Genomic DNA, 19345 nt, shown 5'->3' on the forward strand with positions numbered 1-19345 from the left:
CCCCAGTAATCTCAACCTCAGCATTATATTCAAATGCCAGCTTTATAATTTTTCAGTTTTGACTTTTATCCATAAAATAAGAGATGGCCTTTAAAGTTTCTGGCAGAGACAGAAGTGCTCACCAAATATTTCAATTGCTTCCCAAGTTTCTCATCCCTCTTAAAGTTAGCAGAAGCAATGTGACTAGTTCTGGCCAATGAAATGTGAGCAGCAATGAAATGTGCCACTTTGGGCCAACACACTTAAAAGCCTGGGCTTGATTCTCCAGTGTCTTTCCCTTCCCTTGTCTTCATGACTGAGTAGGATATATGTTCCACATGTGTGGCCTTAAGATGGTAGAGCCTCTGTTTCCCTAAGTCTCTTGAGTGGCTGTATGGAGCAGAGACACCTGCTCACCTGAGTTAATATATAGTGTGGGTGAGAAATGACCTTGTTGTGTTAAGCCCCTGGGATTTTGATGTTATTTCTATGTACTACACCTAGATTCTCTTGACTTAAATAAGTCCTTTCAAACCCTAAACTTTGTGTGATTTTAAAAGTTTCCTTTATTCCCTAACAAGCACATATGCATTCCTCAGGATGTGAGTGAGATTTTTCAAAAGATTGTCTAACTCTTTTTGGTGATTGAATGTTTTATCTGATAACCACTGTGCCTAACTGCAGTGTGGAGCGATCACGTGGACAGCTTTGCCAAGATTTAGATCAAGATTAGAGCAGAGTCTAGTCAAATACTGGTCATTGATGGAAGCTGTAAATAATGCAAAATGCACTTAATCAGCAAGGATGTTTCGACAGAGGCCATAGGAAAGACATCAAAGGGAGAGGGGAGGAAAACACTCTAAGGAGAGAGATGCTACCCATGACTTGATCTCACAGCCTTTAAAATTCGTATTCAGGTTCCCAAAACACCTCTCCTGATTTCCCCCAAGCAACAGTATCATCATGATAGTAGCAAAATTAAGAGTAGAATTACCTCCAAAGCACATATAATCTAAGGTAAAAGGACTGATGTTTCTGTTAAACACACACAGGTGCATGTGAGTGCGCGCGCATACACACACACACACACACACACACACAATCCTTGTGCCCAAAGTGTTTAGAATATCTTCAGCTGTGAGACAGCCTGGACATTCCATTCCTGGTGTCCTGTTCTGGAGTCTCAGAGACCCGAGGTCATTCTCCTTGTATCAGTCTTCACTTTGGGCTTAAGGCTCTCATGAATTTCCCATCTTGGCTTTGTCTCACCCGAGCCCCACACGTCCTCAGGCTAACTCTCCATTATTCTTACTCAGGGCTTTTCTCTACGAAGATTCTGACTGTCTCGATAGCAGTGGCATGTTTCACTGGTGCAGAGGAGCCCAGTTGGAAAAGGTGATTCTGGTAGGTGATCTTGTAACAAATCTCAAATAAAATAAAGCTTCTCTCAGGGTAAATGATGCCCTTCCACTAGTCATAAGTACCTGCAATTTCTCTATGTTAACTATGAATTTTGGAGGAAAAAACATGCACCTCACCAGCCAGATGAATGGTTTGTAGGGTAACAGATGTGGCATTTGACAAAGATTATGTGGATAAAATGCTGGGATTTAAAACAATTAGATTCTTCAACTGCTTCTTCCTGCCTTTAACAGTTTAGCTGAGTCAGTTATTCAGAATAATGTTCTCTTGAAACTTTGCTGTTTTGCTAGTAAATCTAATTAATTTAAATGCACAGGGAAACCTACTATTTACAAGAACTCTGCAGTCTTTCCTATTTCTAAAGTAAGAAATGCTTTTCTAATCTATTGGTTTTAAAGTTTGAACTTTCTATAATAGTTTTTCCTAAAGCTGGCTATATTTATACTTAGAAAATTAGCCAAGAATGTATCTCCTGGATGCCTGCCCCTACAACTGGGTGTATCAGAGATATTAGAATCCTGTCCCTGTCTCTGTCCTTGCAAGGTAAACTCAGCTCACTGAGATGCCAGCAACTAAGATGTAAAAAGCTTTGTATCCTAGTCCAAGATACAAGCCTGCTTTCTAGGTCCCAATCTATTTTCATTTTCCAGAATTAGAAATTCAAGTATAATCTCAGTAGTTGGTAAATTTAACTAATAAAAGTGATTGTTTGTGCGTTGTATAGACCCTATATAATTTTTTCAACTATGACTAATTGACAATTATGTATTTTTGCTTGCTTTCCAAAAGTAGTTTAGTTCATTTTTTTTCTGTCACACACACAGAATCCTTGTGCCAGTGTCCTGACAGAATATATTTCAACTTTTGTAAAAGCGTGATCAATCATTTGATCAGGAGCACAAAATTGTCAGAGCTGTCATATCAACAAGAAGACTATTAGGGTTGCTGAAACTCACTATTTTAGCAATTATGTCTTATTCTAAACTCAGCAAAATAAACATCCGTTGAACAGGCAGCCAAACATGTTTTCAGCAGGAGGGGAATTTTTAGAAAGGTGGGGAAGTTGGTGCAGATGGAGGCATCCAAGAAACTGAGAAATAGAAATAGAAGATGTTTTATTGGATCACACTTATTAAGCATGCAGATAGGTTTCTATGATAGATATCTCCTTTATGACACTTGATGTGCAATGTAGGTCAGAATGCCAACTGAGTCTTTGGTAAATATAGAAAGGCTCCTAGTTTAAGAAACTGTAAGGGTTTTGAAACATGTGACCCTAGAGGAGAGATGTCCAGGTTGCAAAATTCAGGGAGGCTCTGAGCTACGTTTAGTTTACAGAAGGGTCAAGTGGAAGTGGTCGCTCCAAGTTACTTTGAACAAATAGTGCATCCTTTCCTTCCCCAAAAGCCACTAACTTTCTCACCTGAGAGACAGTCTTGTGCCATTGTTTCTTAGGGAAATCACCTCTCTAACTGTGCCCATTAACACATTCTGCCATGTGTCTTGTTTCTAATTGTTTAGTTTTACTCAGCAGAGCAATTGTTGGACTTGGGGCATGTTGCATTAAATACTGTTAGAGGCTTCATTATTCAAGTTAAAACTAACTGGATTAGCTAGAGATGATTATTTAATACACTTGGTTAAGATTCATATCACTCTCTAGGAAGGCTTACTAGACAAGTTGCTTTATTTCCCCTCACAGGGTGAATCCCTTTGGAAAGAGGGTATTTCCTTGTAAGCTCTAATTTGACAGATGCTAATTGTTGAGATGTCAGATGTTACTTATTTATCCTGTAAGATTTCATCAGCCCCCGATTCATAGAAGCTTGTTGTTTAACCTGGCTAAGGACTGGCCTGAGGGAGAATGGTAGATCTATTTGAAATAATCTGAGTCCTCATGAGCTCAGGAATGTAAAACATACTCATACATGACATGACATGCTTTTAAATCATTTAACTTATTGTCTACCTTCTTCCCAGAGTCTTCCTCTAAAAATCTAGGAATTCCATAAGATTCAGATTTGATTAATAGTTATTGAACAACGGTTAATGAGTCAAACACTGAATTTTCAATATATTATTTAGTTTCTACAGCAGAATTAACTTCTACTTGTTTTTAAACCATTTAAACAAAGTCAGAGAGATCAACTACTCTGTTCATACTCATACAACTAGTAGCAAAACCAAAATATGAAGCCAGGTCCAGGGAGTGCTCAACTGTGTCCCACCTCCATGAGAGGAGACATGACTCATTTCCTGAAAGAAATCACACAAAGGCTTGAAATAAATTTCCTTTGTGAATACCATTTCTATTTTAAAAAGTTACACTTATTGTTTTTAAAAATCTCTATGAATGTGGGGAAAATCCTAATCTCAGTCTTCATCATGTATATTATTTTGTTTTCAAATGAGAGCTATAGGGGAGATGCTGACAGTTGGCAACACTGATAATAATATGAGACATATTCAAATGTTTGGGATCAAATGGAACTTTTATAGTCTTATAATTTCTTTTGTGCACTTTCCATGAATAATTTTCTCAACTCTAGAAAGAGTCTATTGAATCAGCTCAACTTTTATAAAAACATGATCAATCATTTGATCGGAAGCACAAAATTGTCAGAGCTGTTACATCAACTAGAAGACTATTAGGGTTGCTGAAACTCACCATGTTAGCAATTGTTTTATTCTAAACTAAGAAAAATGGCTCCTAAATATAAATATCAGGCTGAACCATGTGAAGTTGCTGATATTCAGCCATTTTTGACCCATAAAAAGGTAATTTTATATGGTTCAAGTTAATATGTATTTTCATATGTATGAAATTCTGCTGAAAATTGCAACATGTTGGGAAACTTGATGTAATTTTCAGGGCTCACTGGAAGACATAAGGTTAGCAAAGGAATTTGGGATGCTTTAGTTTGTCATTGAATCTTACTATAGCACATATAAAGCTAAACACATATAATGAAAATAAGAGATATTTTCCCCATTTGGTTCAGTGATTTCACATTGAATTGAGAAACGATGCTGATCTAAGTTTTAACTGATGCACTCCAAGCTAAAAGAAAAATAAAAAAATTTAAAAAAGTGAAATAAGAAGGAACTCCACAAAGAGATCAAAAGTATAATTGCCCCACTGTGAATAAGTTGCATTTTTTATGAGCAGTTTACAAAATTCTGTTATTCTTATGAAAATACTCTTGTGGATGGACCTCAAAGAGTTGGGGTGAGGGGGAGGAGCCTTCTTTGAGGGACTCTCACCTTGTTTCTAAAAATGACCAGATTCTGGCGTGCTTATGCTTAGAAACGGACTGAGAAGTCAACACATGAGTTTCGGAACCACATTGTCGCTTGTATCTTTGGAGATGCCCACTCAACACTGATGGGGCTTCGGAATTTTGTAATGCCCCTGAGAGCCAGCAGCTATACCCGGCAGGAGCTGAAGGACATTGTGTTTATCGGGTGTCTGGATTACCTGCAGAGAGAATGGCGATTTCTCCGGAATTTTCCCCAGATCTACATTCTGCCTGTAAGTATCACATAAAGGATAGTGAATATTAGTAACGGTAGTAACACAAACAATACTAGCATTACTACTACTACTACTACTACTACTAGCTTGCAGTTGTATAGTGATACCAGAAACTGTTCTATGCATTTTACATATATTAACTCATTTAACCCTCAAAACACCTCTACGAGGTAGATTTTAAAGATGTTCAACTTCAGACATGGAGAAAGTAAGTAACCTGTCCAAGTTTACACAGCAAGTAAATAGCAGGACTAGGGTTTAAATCCAGACATTATGCTCAGGAGCCACCATGTTTAATGTTTATAACCATGTTTTATGGTCTTTATATAAATAGGAGTTTCTCTGCATTTCTGAATCTGACTCTGACTTAATGGCTAAACCCAAGCTGATGCTCCCCAGTCTTCATGCTCTAACTTCCTCCTCTTTTCTTGAGACACATCTTTTCTGGAACATGAGATGCCACACGGTCCTTGATAGATATACGAAAAGGAGAAGTTAGGTTTACATTTCTGAGAAATGGGTCCATTATGCACGTGGCATTATGGTTGTAATTGTATTTATTCTGAACCTGCATAGGCCTGTATCCCATTATATGCCGGCATTTCTCTGGATTAAAAAAAAAGTTATCTGTAGCACAAAATGCACCAAAGCATTCGATTTTTCATGAAAGAATGCTAGTGATATGTGAGGATTATTTTTCAAATTTCAAAATTTGTTCTCCCAAGAATTTCATTTGCTTTTCTAAAAAGCCACTGTATGTTTCTCCTCACCACCCTCTTAGTTTAGTTCAAAGAAAGGAACAACAGAAAATAACCCAAATTCTCCCCATCCAGCTAATGTTAGAAATTACCAGTATTTGAGTCCAAGGTACCTGAAGGAGGAGCCAGATCTATACCTATTTTTCCACCAAAGGAAAGAACCACTTTGCTGGTTAATTTGGAGCATGCAAGTGGGGTCAGCTACAAGTGAAATTGTGAAGATACAAAATTTGCCATTAGATCCATAATTTCTCCTTTGTCTGATTTTTTTCTCACCACTGTTTCCCTCCCTCACTTCTCTTTTCCCTCTTGAGTCATTTAAATGGATTTAGGCTCCCCACTCTCTACCTGCCTTTTGTCTGGTGCAGATTTGCTCTCAGACGAAGGTCTGTGAAATATAGTCACACTAAGATATTAATGACTGATAAGGCTAAAGGTGGTCAGATATCAGGTAACAAAGTCTTAAAACCAAGACAGTGGAGGCTGGAGAGGCGTTGGCTCAAAAATCGTTATCACCCACAAAGACCCACCACCGTGGGCCGTGATACAAAATCTGTCCATCTGAGAAGTTCCTCCTCTCCCTGGTTTTCTCTCATTAGGGATCTGCACTCTATGCTGCAGACCTCCATGCTGTCAACATAGAGGAATGTGCCATGTGTGCTGTCTTATCTTCCCCATGCAAGTCATCTTGCGAGACTCTGGTAGACACGCAGACCATCATGGCCACCCTCAACATAGGGTCACTGAGGATAAGCTTCTCTGCCCCGAACCCCTCAGAGCCAGGTAAGAACAACACCCTGACAGGGGGAGCCTGGGGAGAATGGAATAAGAAGGGGGAAGTAACTTCTCTCTGAAGTACTCTGACCATGGGGAAGAGTAGTATAGAGTTTAGTCCTTGGGAATCCTCAGTCAACTGAAAAATGATATTTGTCTTCTAAATGGAATGCATGTAACACTTGTAAGTAAGATCACAGAATTGCAAGTGCTAATGTTGTTACTAATCAAATATCAGTGAAGATAGCAGTTGGCATATTATTATAATTAATAGCAGGAATTATCCTTTTCAATGAAATTCTCATTGGATCTTGTAGATGTTCAAGTTATTATTCTTAGTTTCATGGTTGAGAGATGCAGTGTAATTCTCTTTCACTCTTCAAGATGCTTTCCATATATGAATTTTAGAAGATTATCTCTAAGGTAAGTTCTCTACCACCTTCTGTAGGCTAAAAAAAGTCGTAATTCAACTTCAGAGTGAAAAGAGACGGTGAGAAGAGAGATTGCTCCAGGATGGGGCTCATGTCTTTTCCTCCTTTGTACTCCTCAGTGCCCAGCACAGTTGGGCTTACTTAGTAGATGCTTAACACATTTACTGCATTGAAGCAAATGAGCCAGTGAGCTGGACTCTTGAGTAGTTTCCACACATTCCTCGTGCCCAAAATGTGCTTAACATAAATTCCCACTACAAAATTGTGGTTTTCCTCCCTCCCCCCTCCTAGGAAAAGACTTATATATTAGTCTATTTCTAAAAATTGACTGCTGGCCACTGAACCTAATATGAAAGCACTCCTACTGAAGAATTTTCTGTATCAATCCAAGTAAATCATGATTGGAGTAAGTCATGGGAAAGGCCTGGATCCAGCCTTTCCCTTGGGGATGCTGATCGTCTCTCTGGGTCAAGATTGGGCACTCAGTCCTCTGGCTACATGGCTGCTGACTACAGCTTTTCCACTCTGCATGGAGCTTGGAGAGGCCAGACGCCGAAAGTATTGCAAGGCTTTCATGATTATGGATGTAGATAAAAATGTCCGTGGGTCAACCCGGAAAACTGAAAGAACTCTCTCTGACTCCTAGGCACTGTTGCCAGGTGGGAAAATATGACATTCTTGGGACAAAGGAATTAACAAGAAATATAGTTGGATCTCTGGTAGGTGAGCTAAGCCAGCTATGTGACACACCCTCGCTAAGCAACCAAACACCACTTGGGTTTTTTTGCAAAGCAGAACTAAAAGCGAAGCACTTCATGATGTCAAAGTACACTGAAAATCCAGACTAAGGCAGTGTGAGCCGTGCCTCTGCTGAGCAAATCTGAAGATCCATAAGATGCTGGTGTGTCCTGCACGTAAATCCTTTGCTCATCCATTAAGGTCATTTAGAGTTACCTAAGATCTGTGTGTGGTGTGGGTGTGAGTGTGGTGTGGGGAGGGCTGCAGGGGGGGGAGCGGGGGGGAGGGTGAGTGTACCGCATGCGTGGGTGTCTGTATGCATCGCGCTTGCAACTCTCTATAACTGGGCAGAGAACTAATCACTCTAAAGGCAGTATCATCAATATACACGCGAAAATGCCCACCCAGTAAAAGCCCGGCGTAAACTGACAGTGTCATAAGCCACTTAGTTAATCATCTGGTGACTTGTCCTTCCTATTATTCTGTTTTAATCTTACATCCTATATAAACTAGAAAGATACAAACCTATCATTTTTCAATTCTGGTTTCCTTTATATCCAGTGATTTGCATCCTTTCACTTACCCGTCCAGCAAAAGCACATGATCCTGTAGGATGCGTCCTGTGCTCTGCTCCAGGCTAGCAGGCTGCCCCAAAGGAGCGGCTCGCCCCCACACTGGGAGGAGGGGATAGAGGAGGGAGGGAAGTGGGTGGAAGGGGGGACGTCAAAGTACAGTGGGCAAGAGGGCTACAGTTGTGAGTACGGGAATCACAGTTTATTCTTGTATTCTTATCTATTAATTATTGTATCATTTATTTGCATGATAAGTGTAAACCTACCTTTGCACACCCCTGTATTTGCATCACCATGAAGCATGAATAGGTTCTTCCCCAGAGATAAAAGGGAAGGTTTAGAGAAAGATTAGGGTGCAGGCCTGGCACCATTTCTTTTTTTTTTTATAGAATATATCTTTATTGATTTCAGAGAGAGGAAACGAGAGGGAGAGAGAGAGAGAAAGAGAAACATCAATGATGAGAGAGTCATTCATCGAGCTCACAACCCAGGCATGTGCCCTGACCGGGAATTGAACCCTGATCGCCTGGATCCTAGGTCAATGCTTAACCGCTGAGCCACGCCCGGCCAGGCCATCATTTCTTATATGGATGCCATAACCACTGTGGGGTGGGGACATAGCAGTGCAAACGGGTCCTACTGAGCTACCTAACAAAAGTCATGCAGTCTGCTTACCTGGTGCCATAGCATCAGTAAAGTCACATTCTGAGCACATGTGAATAGCAAAGGACCGTCACTCAGAAAGCTCACCAATTACTCTAGCATTACGGGAATCTACCTAAAGTTTATATACAGAATCCCCAATCTGCAGAGAAGCTTGTTTGGTTCTCTCAACCGCTCTTCCCATTTCACGGTGATATCCTCTTGCGCCATAAGAGTTGGAAATGGCAACACCCACCTCCGAGAGGTGACAGTGTAAAGGATTATGAAATTCAGCTCCCACATTGAGCCCCAACACAAGACTAACTGATGGGCAGTTTTCTTTCCCTTTCTCTAGGACAGTTGTTCTCAACAAGGGACATTTTTGCCCCCAGCAGTCATCTGACAATGTCTGGAACTTAGTTGGGATGCTATTGGCATCTAGTGGGCTGAGGTCAGAGATGCTGCTTAAACATCTTACAATGCACAGGACAGCCCTGCATGACAAAAAACGTTTTGGCTCAAAATGCCAATAGTACTGAGATCAGAAACCTCTCCCTAGTACATCTGATGAGCCTTTTCTGGGCTCAGTGGGCTTTTCTGTACCTTCACAGTCATGATAAACTTACATGAGAAGCCCATTTAGGACCACCAAAGCTGTTCCATACAGTGATTCCCCAAGGGACGTCGGGGGTGTGGGGACAGCAGAGGACAGAACCTCGGAAGGATCAGTAACAATACCGGGCTCCTGGCCATCTCCATGGAAAACTTTAGGTCTTCCAGGGATGCTCTAATTACTGCCCTGTCACATCACAAGGAGAACAGGTTGGCAAACCTAGGTGCTGAACTAAATAATCTGTGGCATAATCTAAACATATAACGGTAATTAAGTCTGACAACTTAATATGCTACTGAAATTTAAATGTACAGTAGTAGTATACAATTAAGCACTCTTTTGTAATAGCACCCTGCCAGCCTGGGAGATTTTAGGTACAATACTGTGTACGATAAGCTAGCAGAAATATTGACAGAGGTAAAACGTACTCAGACTATGATCAGATCATGCTCAGATCAACCATTGCTGCACAAGAAGAAATGGAGCTGAGGCAGAAACCCAGCTGCTGTCCTTCAGCTGGTGTCAGAAGCAGATACTCAAGCAGCCACTTCAGCCAATGTGGGCATGTCTGTATCCAATAAGAACATTTCACTTCGAAAGTCTGGATAATCCAAGCTCCCTTTTAGAGGGGACTGGAATCAGAAAATGGGGTTCAAAGGAGGATTACCCCTTTGAGGGAAACTGAGCTCACTATTTTACTGAAAATGTCAGCCAAACCTTGCATGTATACATATATATATATATATATATTTTTTTTTTTTTTCTTTCAAACCTTATGTATTTTAATAGGGCTACAAAATGTCCCGAAAAAGGGCATAGACTTTGAAGTTGGTGATCTGGGCCTGAAAACCCATCCATCATTTACAAGCCATTTAATCTTGGGCAAGCTATGCAAACCCTAAGTTGGTTTCTTCAAATGCGATCTGACTATATTGATTCACAGATTTGTTGTGACTGTGGTGTAATTCTTATCTCCCTACAGCTTATACTGCTCACAGCAGCCAGAGGGATTTTTTACAAATATTTATCAGATCATGTCAGTTCCCCACTTTAAGCCCTATAGTGATGACCCATGACAATTATGGGAAAATAGGGTCTTGAAGGCTGGTAGGGAGTTTGAATTTTCTTCCACTTCATCCTGTCCCTACTGGCTCTTTCCTGCCTTAGGTCCCTTTTCCCATTCCCTCTGCCTGGATGGCTTTTTCTCACCTCTGAGGACCCCACTGCAAATCAGAGAAGTCTCTCTTCAAACCCTCTCTAAAGTCACCTCCCCAACTCAATGACTAGCCCCTAAAGTTTGTTTTTCTTTACGGAACACGTCACTATCTAAAAACATTTTGTATTTGCAACATGTGGCATATAACCGGGGCAGGGATTCCACAGTCCTAGCATGAAGCAGATGCTTTTTAAAAATTTGTAGAAGAAAGAGAGGAAAGAAGAAGAGGAAAGGACACACGGCAGATAAAGCATCTGGCACAGTTCTGAGAACAAGGCGGAGCCTCAGTTCCCCCAGGGCTCCCTGCGTCCTGGGAGTCCCAGAGGTCTCTTTTAAAGAAAACCAGTTTAAGGTATTCAGATTCATCAGAACTAAGGTTGACCAGTGCATTGGGATAGCTGAGCTCTAGCCGTTGGTGTTAACCTCCTTTCATTGTTTTGCTTTTTCTGGGGTATCTGGCTTATAACATAAGTTTCAGGCCTACAGCGTAATTCAGCATCTGTATGCATTATCGCATGCTTACCTCCAGAAACCAGTTTCTGTTTCTCACTACACATCTCACCCCCGGCCCCTTTCCCCTCTGGTGACTGCCAGTGTGTTGTTTGTACCTGTGAGTTTGTTTTGGTTTTGTTTGTTCGTGTGTTTTTTCTTGTTGCTGTTGTGTGTTTTCTGTTTTTGATATGAGTGGAATCATGTGGCTTTTGCCCTTGATCTTCTGACTTGCTTCACTCCACGTGATACCCCAAAGGCCCAACTTTCCCCTGAAGCAGCCATGTGGGCTGTTAGCCCTCTGGGCTTCCATTCCCTCCCTACATTCAAGGTCACTGCCAGCTCCACCTGGAACCAAGTGCATGGTGCTCTTCCTGGGCAGCTTCAGGTTTTACCCCGAATCCTGCCTGAAGTGTGACTCAGAATTTTAGTGGCTATCAGAAATACATTCACCTCTACTTCTGCATTAACAAGAAGTGGTTGTTTTACTGACTATTTCTTGGGGAGATGGAACAGGCAGTAAATGTTGCAGGGCATAGCATTTTCTCTGACAGAAATCTCCCTCTGGATTTTCTCTTTTCCCCGTCTCATCTCAGTGGCAGAGTTCCCACCACCCTCCTTTTGTCTGTCCCTCAAGCTCTCCTACCTACCTGCTCGCTCCACTCATTTCACATCTCACTCTCCCTCCCTACCACTTATCTGGCTCAGTAAACAGAGGGCCCTCCAAACCTTTCACCCTCTTTCAAGGCAGCGTGGAATTTTAATTAAAAGGAGAATTTTTAACTTTCACAGTGCTTTTGCATTCTCAGAAGAGTTACGAAAGGCAACCAACAATTTTAAAGCATAACTTCCAATGAGATAATTGTGTGTGTGTTTGTTTCTTTAACTGGACCCCAGCTTCCCTTTTCCTTCTTTACAGTTTTGTTTTGTTTTTAGTTTAACTCGGAGACCCAAACTCTGGGGTCATACTTGTTTTTGAAACTCTTCGTAGCTCACTGCCCGATAAGGCCGTTTGGGGCCACTGCTGTGCGTCGGCTCCCTTGGAGTCAAGGCCCACAGAGATAAACGAAGGGCCCCACCTCCTAACGCGGGAGGGAAACCTGTCTGTACAAGAGCGCAAAGGGCAAAGGCACCAAGTGACAACCCCCCCCCCCCGCCTTTAAGGAACGCCCCAGGCATCCTGGGTTGGAGCAAGCCAACCAGAGATGGGAGGCAGCCGGTTCTGCTGAAGAAGAAAGAAGACGCGGATAGTGCCTGGACCCAGAGGAGGTCTCTAAGAGGCAGCTAGCAGCCGGAACCCACTTGCAATGTTACCAAATGCACGCACTGAGCAGCACAGCCCTTGCATTCAGTTTCCTAGAAGTTCTGCAGCAAATGGATGCGTGAGAGACACTGCCTGCCTGAGCCATCACCCAGCCCTACCATGCCATGGAGACAGTCATATTTTACTTATGATGTCAATAAGCAAATAGTGGGAGAGCTTTGCCTACACGCACACACACACACACACACACACACACACACACACACACACACAAACTATGTCTCAAAATGAGATGCTGAGGATGCCCAAATAGTTTGTTCTTCTAAATATAAAAAAGGATTTTGGATTTGGAACTTTAAAATTCCTCCCTGAGAGGAATTTTATAAAGACAAAGCCCCAAGTTACAAGGTGTGCTTCTCCATCCTTGTTGTGTTTTGCAAGCCCCTTTGTTTGCATTTATCAATCTCTTTTGTTCTTTGTTGTTATCTGTGTCTACAGATAGGACCTCATCGTGGTCCAGTGACGCTGAACGCTCAAAATACCGAAAAATCCCCATCCTCACCGAACTGAGTAAGTTCTGTTTCAAGGACAGAACTCAAGGGAGAAATGTGTAGGATCCATAATTGATGTCCCAGGGTTCTTTATAAAACCCACAGTCCAAGGACTGAGGCAGTAGAATGGGGCCCAGAGAGCATTAAGTGCTTGATGGGACATTACACTGGGCTTTTGTTTTTTTACTGGGTTGGTGACATCATCCGGTGGAGCCTGCTGTGTCTGGGTGTCAGGGTGCAGAAATACCATCTGCCTTCTCTGCTCTCCCAGTTACCAGGAGAGGGAGACCAGCAGGTGCTCCACTCTTATTCAGAGGGAATCCCCCATGGGAGGGGACATGGACTTGAAGGCTGCCTAAAAGGATCTTTCTAAACCAGAACCAACTTCTCTACCCACCCTGGGACTTTCAGTCCAGAGCCTTCCTTTCCCATAGTGATCACAGGGCCGGGACTAGGATGAGGTAAGTGAGCCACCAAGGTGTGGAGACACTCACTCTCAGGGTAATTCAATTTTGTGTCCCGGTGTCTCCTTTGTGTCATCTTAATTCAGGTCCTGAGTAATGGTCTTTTAAAAAGGAAATACCAGATGCAGAAATATCAGAATAAGCTGTTATCTCTCACCAGCATCTTGTGGGAAGTGTACATTATGAAACGTTCCTGGATGTGAGGAGCTCTAGGAGCAGAAAGCAGGGTAGGGAAGGTGCCTCTGTGCATTGGGGAGGAGGGGATGTTAGTGAGGCACCAGGGGATTTAATACTGGTAACAACTGATGAGAGAAGGGGAAGAGTCCAAAGAGGGGAACGGTGCCTTTCACACAGATTGGACCAACTATAAGACATCCGTAAGCTGGTCCTGGGCATGTGATTTGACTGGACTCTGTAGTATAGCAACATTCTTAGTGGGCATTTTATGATTTTGAGTATCTAGGCTGAGGGACTTACACAAAACCAGATGAACAGATCTCTTAGTCCCAGAAGGGAAACAACGGGACATGGAGAGGGCTCAATAGGTGAAACCACCACATGATCTAGGAATGACAGTGCAGCAGACAGAAAATAGTCTATTCACAATGGATCCTGGAGCAACAGCTCTTCAAATTCAGCTTTAAGGATCTCAGCTCTCTTGAGCCTGAGTGGTACCAGTCAGCCTATTTGTAACTACCCTTTAGCTGTCAGCTGCAGTTTTTACTTACATTTTAATTTTATTTTTCTACCCTTTTGAACCATCTCTAACCCTGAGGTGTAGCTACACTAAGGACACTGACTAGAGGACTGTAATGTAAGTTAGAGTGGCTGGGAGGAAACCAGTCAGGTGCTCACTGGCCACTCTCAAGGGACTTACAGTTTTGTTCAACTGAAGACTTTCTGGCACCAGGAGGCCCTTGTCAGATTAGCCTAACAAATCACCTGCCAGATCACTGTTTTTTGTTCTTTGGCTGGCTGGAAAGGGTCACAGTGACATGGGAGCTGCAGCTCTGACTGCCAGCACTGTGGTACAGAGTGTACAGTGGCCTCAAGGAAAATGCCAGGGAGCGTGAGGCCTTGGGCTTAACATGACACAGCAGGATTTGGACAAGGGCTCCTGGGATATGTGTGCATGTTGAGGGTTGGGAATGCAAGAAGAGGGAATGGTGTGTGCATAGGAAATGTGGGGTGATACTAGTCAGAACTCGCTCCTCTTTTATAAAACTATATAGTTCTTGGAAGAAAATGATTCATTAATACTAGCAGTATATCACTCCCCTCAAACTTACAAAAGAATAATTTAAAGAATGAGGGAATAACCCAGTCTTAGTTAGGAATGTATTTTGAGTTATATGTCTAGTAGACTTGTTTTGATCTGTATGTGACTGATAAGAGCTGTGAAGGGTCTAAGACTTTAAGCTACTTGCAAACTAACAAGTCAGCCTGCGACGGTGTCATGGATGCTGGCAGAAGATACAAAACCACTGGGTCAGAGACAAAGAATAGTTCATTACATACAACGACAGCAATAGCCAGAGTGTCATTTTGTGCTGGTTCCCACCGGGTGGCATGGAAAGGGCCAAGTGGTACCTGTACCCACTATGGATTGCTTCACAAAAGAGAAACCGGGATCTTATCATGGGAAGTAAGCATGCCTTCTCTTCGCTCGGGTGGGAGACATCAGCTCTGCCTTCCAATGCTATTCTGGGTGCAAACATTTTTCAAATAACAGTCTTAGAACAAAGGCAGGCAGTGCCTCTGCTGGCCCTCCCTGGAAGGACCAGTTCCATTCACTTCAGAGGCTGCTCTCTGGGTCTGAGTTGCATCCCTGGGCCAATGGGTAACATGGCCACTGCTACACTGACCTCAATGAGGATAATTTTTGGAGCCCTTGCTACTCAAACTGTAATCCATGAACCAGCAGCAGCAGCAGCATTTGGAAGCTTGTTGGATGTGTGGACTCTCAGGCCCCACCCTAGGCCCAGTGAATCAATCTCTAGTGTAACAAGATCCCCAGGTGATTCATACGCACTTTAAATTTTGCCAGGTACTGCTTTAACTCATTCTGGACCCAGATAATCTAAGGACCCAAGTAAATACCAAGCCATCTGTGGCATAATGTTATGAAAAAGACTATAACTGGAGTGATCGTATGTTCCTATTTATGCCTACTGAGACTACCCCCTTTAACTTCCAAAGGGGTCCTGGTTTGAAAGATCAATTATATAAGGGTGACAATCAGGACACTTGCATGAAGAAACTGAGCCTGAGGTATGAGGATATTCCCTTGACGGAGAAGGTGCCCAAGGAGGATTTGTGTCTTTTAGGGATGAAGAAAGTACTTGGGGGAAAAATAATATACTGACGTAGGGGCAGATCCCACACTGACCCCAAAGGAGGCCTCAAACCCTTTGACCTGGTGGGTACCCCTTGGTCTGCTTATATTCTTAAGGTAGTTATATAGTCTTAAACTTGCTGCCTGCCTTTCCTGTTTGCCTCTCTTGTCTTGCAGAAAATCCTTCCAACATCCACTTTATTGAACAGCTTGGTGGAATGGAAGGGCACCTCCCAGGAACAAGCCTACATCTCACCACTTCCTTTTCCACGGGCGCTGTCTTTTCTGGCAGCTTCTTGGACTCCCTCCTGGCCACAGTAAGTGCAGCTAAGCTGAGGAGACCCCAAGGCCAAGCCCCTGGCAGAGGGGGGAGCGGACGGCTTAGGGCATGGGGAGACAATGATAATGTCTCTGTGATTTTTCAAAAACACTTGTTGGCATACAGTATTTCATCTTTTCTTACAACCACCTGGCAAGGACATCAAAATCTTTACATTGTCAAGATTAAAAACTTAAGAGCTGGAACACTTGATACCAGAGGGAATGAGCGGGTGAGCTGCAGTGTGTCTGCCTTTCAGCTTCTAATGCATCTGGCCCTTTGGTGTCAGAGCTGAGGAGATTCTGCTTTCTCTTCTCTTTAAAATTTCCACAAAATCTTACACAGAAACCAGGCATAAAGGGGCATGGAATTCAAGGCAAAGCTTTGGCCTTTGGTGGTGTGAGTTTTGTTTAGAGCTCAGTCAAATCTCCCTCCTTGTCGCCCCTCCCTTTGGGTGGGTTTTTGACTACATGGTTGTTCTTCAGCTCTCAGCACCTCTACTGGATAGATCCATTGCATCGATTACAGGATTTCCATAAGTAGAATTAATGCATTGTGCAAATACCTATTGAACAGCTACTCTGTGCAGGGCACTCTTCTGGGTGCTGGGGACCCAGCAGTGATCAAACAGACCAGAGTCTCTGCCCATGTGGAGCTTGTGCTGATGGAGGAGACTGACAGAAACATGATGAACAGGAACAGATGAGGTATGTCAGGTAGATGCAGGGCCAAGGCGATGTGAGATAGGAAATGGAGGGTCTGAGGAAGGGATTGCAGATTTCAGTAGTGTGGCCAGAAAAGACAGCCCTGGGAGGGTGGCCTATGTGTCAGGTCTGGAGGAGAGGAGAGTGAATGCCATGCTCATCTTTGGGGAAGAAACACTCGGGCAGGAGGGAGAAGGGCGAAGGCAGTGAGGTGGGAACACTCCTGGCGTGTTCAAGTGAGAGATTCTAGTTAGAGTCAGTGGGAAGAGCAGGATGGGCATAGAAGGGCTGAAAGAGTAGAATTAAAAACAAATGAACACATCACGTAAGCATAGGAAACATGAACTTGGTAATAAGAGTTGTCGCCTGGGCTTCTCACTCCCACATGAGTGTGACCCCATGGCTGCCTTGAGGAGTGCCCCTTCCTCCAGTTTGCCTTCAGGTATTGTATTGATGGGCTCCTCGACGAGAGAGGACATGTGGCCCTGCTGGAAAATGAAGTGGGCTATGTAAAAGCTCAGTTGTTTTCTGAGGCCCAATGATGAAGTCTGTAGGAGCAAGAAAACACATATTGTGGCCTGATGTACGGGATAGTCACATGAGATCACAAGCCACATTCCCCTTGAGGAGTCCTGGTAAGTGCTTGCTTTAGGAGTGGCATGTGGTCACCTGAATATGGGATAAGGGTGGCCACAGAGCTTCAGTAGAAGACATCCTTCATGTTACGGGACCAGCTTGGATCTTGAACCTCTAAATCTCTACCTAGTGGCCTTCTGCCTCAGCTCGTGAATCCTTAATGATGTATGGCACAGCAAAATGAACACAATACTATTTAGAGCTCCAGCCCTTAGTCTCTGGCCATGAGGAGCTGAACTAGACCTTTGAAAGTATTCAGAGAACCCTGCCCACTCTTGTATTCCTTCCCCCTGGGCCTGGTACTGCTGGCTCAACTTGGACCTCTAAGGGTGGGGGTGACTTCCTGTCATCCAGCACACAGAAAGAAAGAGTCCAAAGGTCAGGCCTGTGCCTCCAGTTCCATCCTCTGAGCTCTTCTGAGGACCATTGATCTTGGTCGGCCTCCTGACATTACACCTGCTCAGAAGCCTCAGAGAGGAAGAGAAAATGTATCCTCTTGTACTAGAAATATTTGGGGCCACTGTGGTGGTTCTGGAATAGGTTCCCCAATATCCCATTTTATTCTCCATACATATAAGAGCATCTCCTTATGTAGAAATATGGGAGGAAGGCAAAGATGTCCACCTCCCCTTAAGTGAGGATGGCAGGGCCCGAGGTCTATCACTCCCTCCAGCACCTTCCCAGGGCAGTCACTGTTAATGATCATGGTTTCCTGCCTCCAGATCATACCTGCATCTTTCCCAATGCAGACTCTTGTCAACTTCTTCTGCTCAGTTTTGTTGTTGAGATAATATTCATAATCAGAGCAATATTTGTGATAGGAACAGTAATAACCACATCTCAAGCATTCACTTTGAGCCAAGGTCTTTGCTATGTGTGTTACCTACATTACCTTTTTAATTCTCCTATCAACCCAGTTAGGAGAATACAATTATGAGCCTTATTTTACAGATGAGGAACCTGAGGCTTAGAGGGGTAATGTGCCAAAGGTCGCAGCACTTACAGATGATAAGTTGGTTTTCAGACCCAAATTTGTAATGATTACAAAGACAGAACTCAAATGACTGCTACTCTAGAAATCTCTCTCTGTGACGATGACTATTTTTCCAATACATTGATATTGAAGTTTTGTTTAGAGGAGCCTGTCTCCCAGAGTGCTTCTGAGTTGCTAAGAAGACAGGTATGGGAAGATGAGGCCAGGGTGCACTTGCCCACCCCACCACAACCACCCACACCTTCCCTCCAGTCAGAACAACTCTGCTTTCATCTGGGTTGTGTATGAGGCTCCTACAGAAGATTTGATTTAGAGAAGGGTTTATGCTGTTAAGAGGACTTTGTACTCTTAAAATATATATATATCTTTATTGATTTCAGAGAGAGGAAGGGAGAGGGAGAGAGAGAGGTAGAAACATCAGTGATGAGAGAGTTGTCATTGATTGGCTGCTTCCTGCATGTCCCTGACTGGGAATTGAGCCTGCAACCTGGGCATGTGCCCTGACTGGGAATGGAACCATGATCTCCTGGATCCTAGGTCAATGCTCAACCTCTGAGCCACACCCGGCTGGGCAAGAGGACTTTGCAAACCATTCCCTAGAAGATTAGACCATATGACCAACAGAGAGACACAAAATAAACGAACCAGAATGCTGCTCATCTCTATTCTGAGGCAGGTTTCCAATTTCCACCTTGGAGTGCTGTATGGGAGCAGGAGTAGCCATTCTGCCCCATTTTGCATGTCCCTTGTGTCCCATCGTTTCCGCTCCCCAAAGAATATCTTCTGAGTTTGGCTTTCCAATCTGCTGCCCAGCTTAGAGCACCAAGAAATGTGTTACTGATGCTGTATAACCAGAAGTTATAATTAGAATCAAGACATTTGTTTCTCTGATGCCCACACTGCCCAGAA

At 43.2% G+C, this 19345-nt stretch overlaps 1 protein-coding gene across 1 annotated transcript in view; it reads left to right on the forward strand.

The window, feature by feature from the left end:
• The window catches only part of KCNU1 (potassium calcium-activated channel subfamily U member 1), a 239284-nt gene that overhangs the window by 214324 nt on the left and 5615 nt on the right, over window positions 1–19345 (forward strand). The window contains exons 19-23 of the mRNA XM_016210705.2: window positions 1296–1383; window positions 4709–4933; window positions 6294–6477; window positions 12932–13003; window positions 15961–16100. Coding sequence (XP_016066191.2) covers window positions 1296–1383; window positions 4709–4933; window positions 6294–6477; window positions 12932–13003; window positions 15961–16100 — 709 coding nt within the window. The remainder of the gene's footprint in view (window positions 1–1295; window positions 1384–4708; window positions 4934–6293; window positions 6478–12931; window positions 13004–15960; window positions 16101–19345) is intronic.

Source organism: Miniopterus natalensis, chromosome 2, assembly GCF_054644295.1.
Source record: "Miniopterus natalensis isolate mMinNat1 chromosome 2, mMinNat1.hap1, whole genome shotgun sequence".
In the NCBI taxonomy this organism is placed as follows: Eukaryota; Metazoa; Chordata; class Mammalia; order Chiroptera; family Miniopteridae; genus Miniopterus; species Miniopterus natalensis.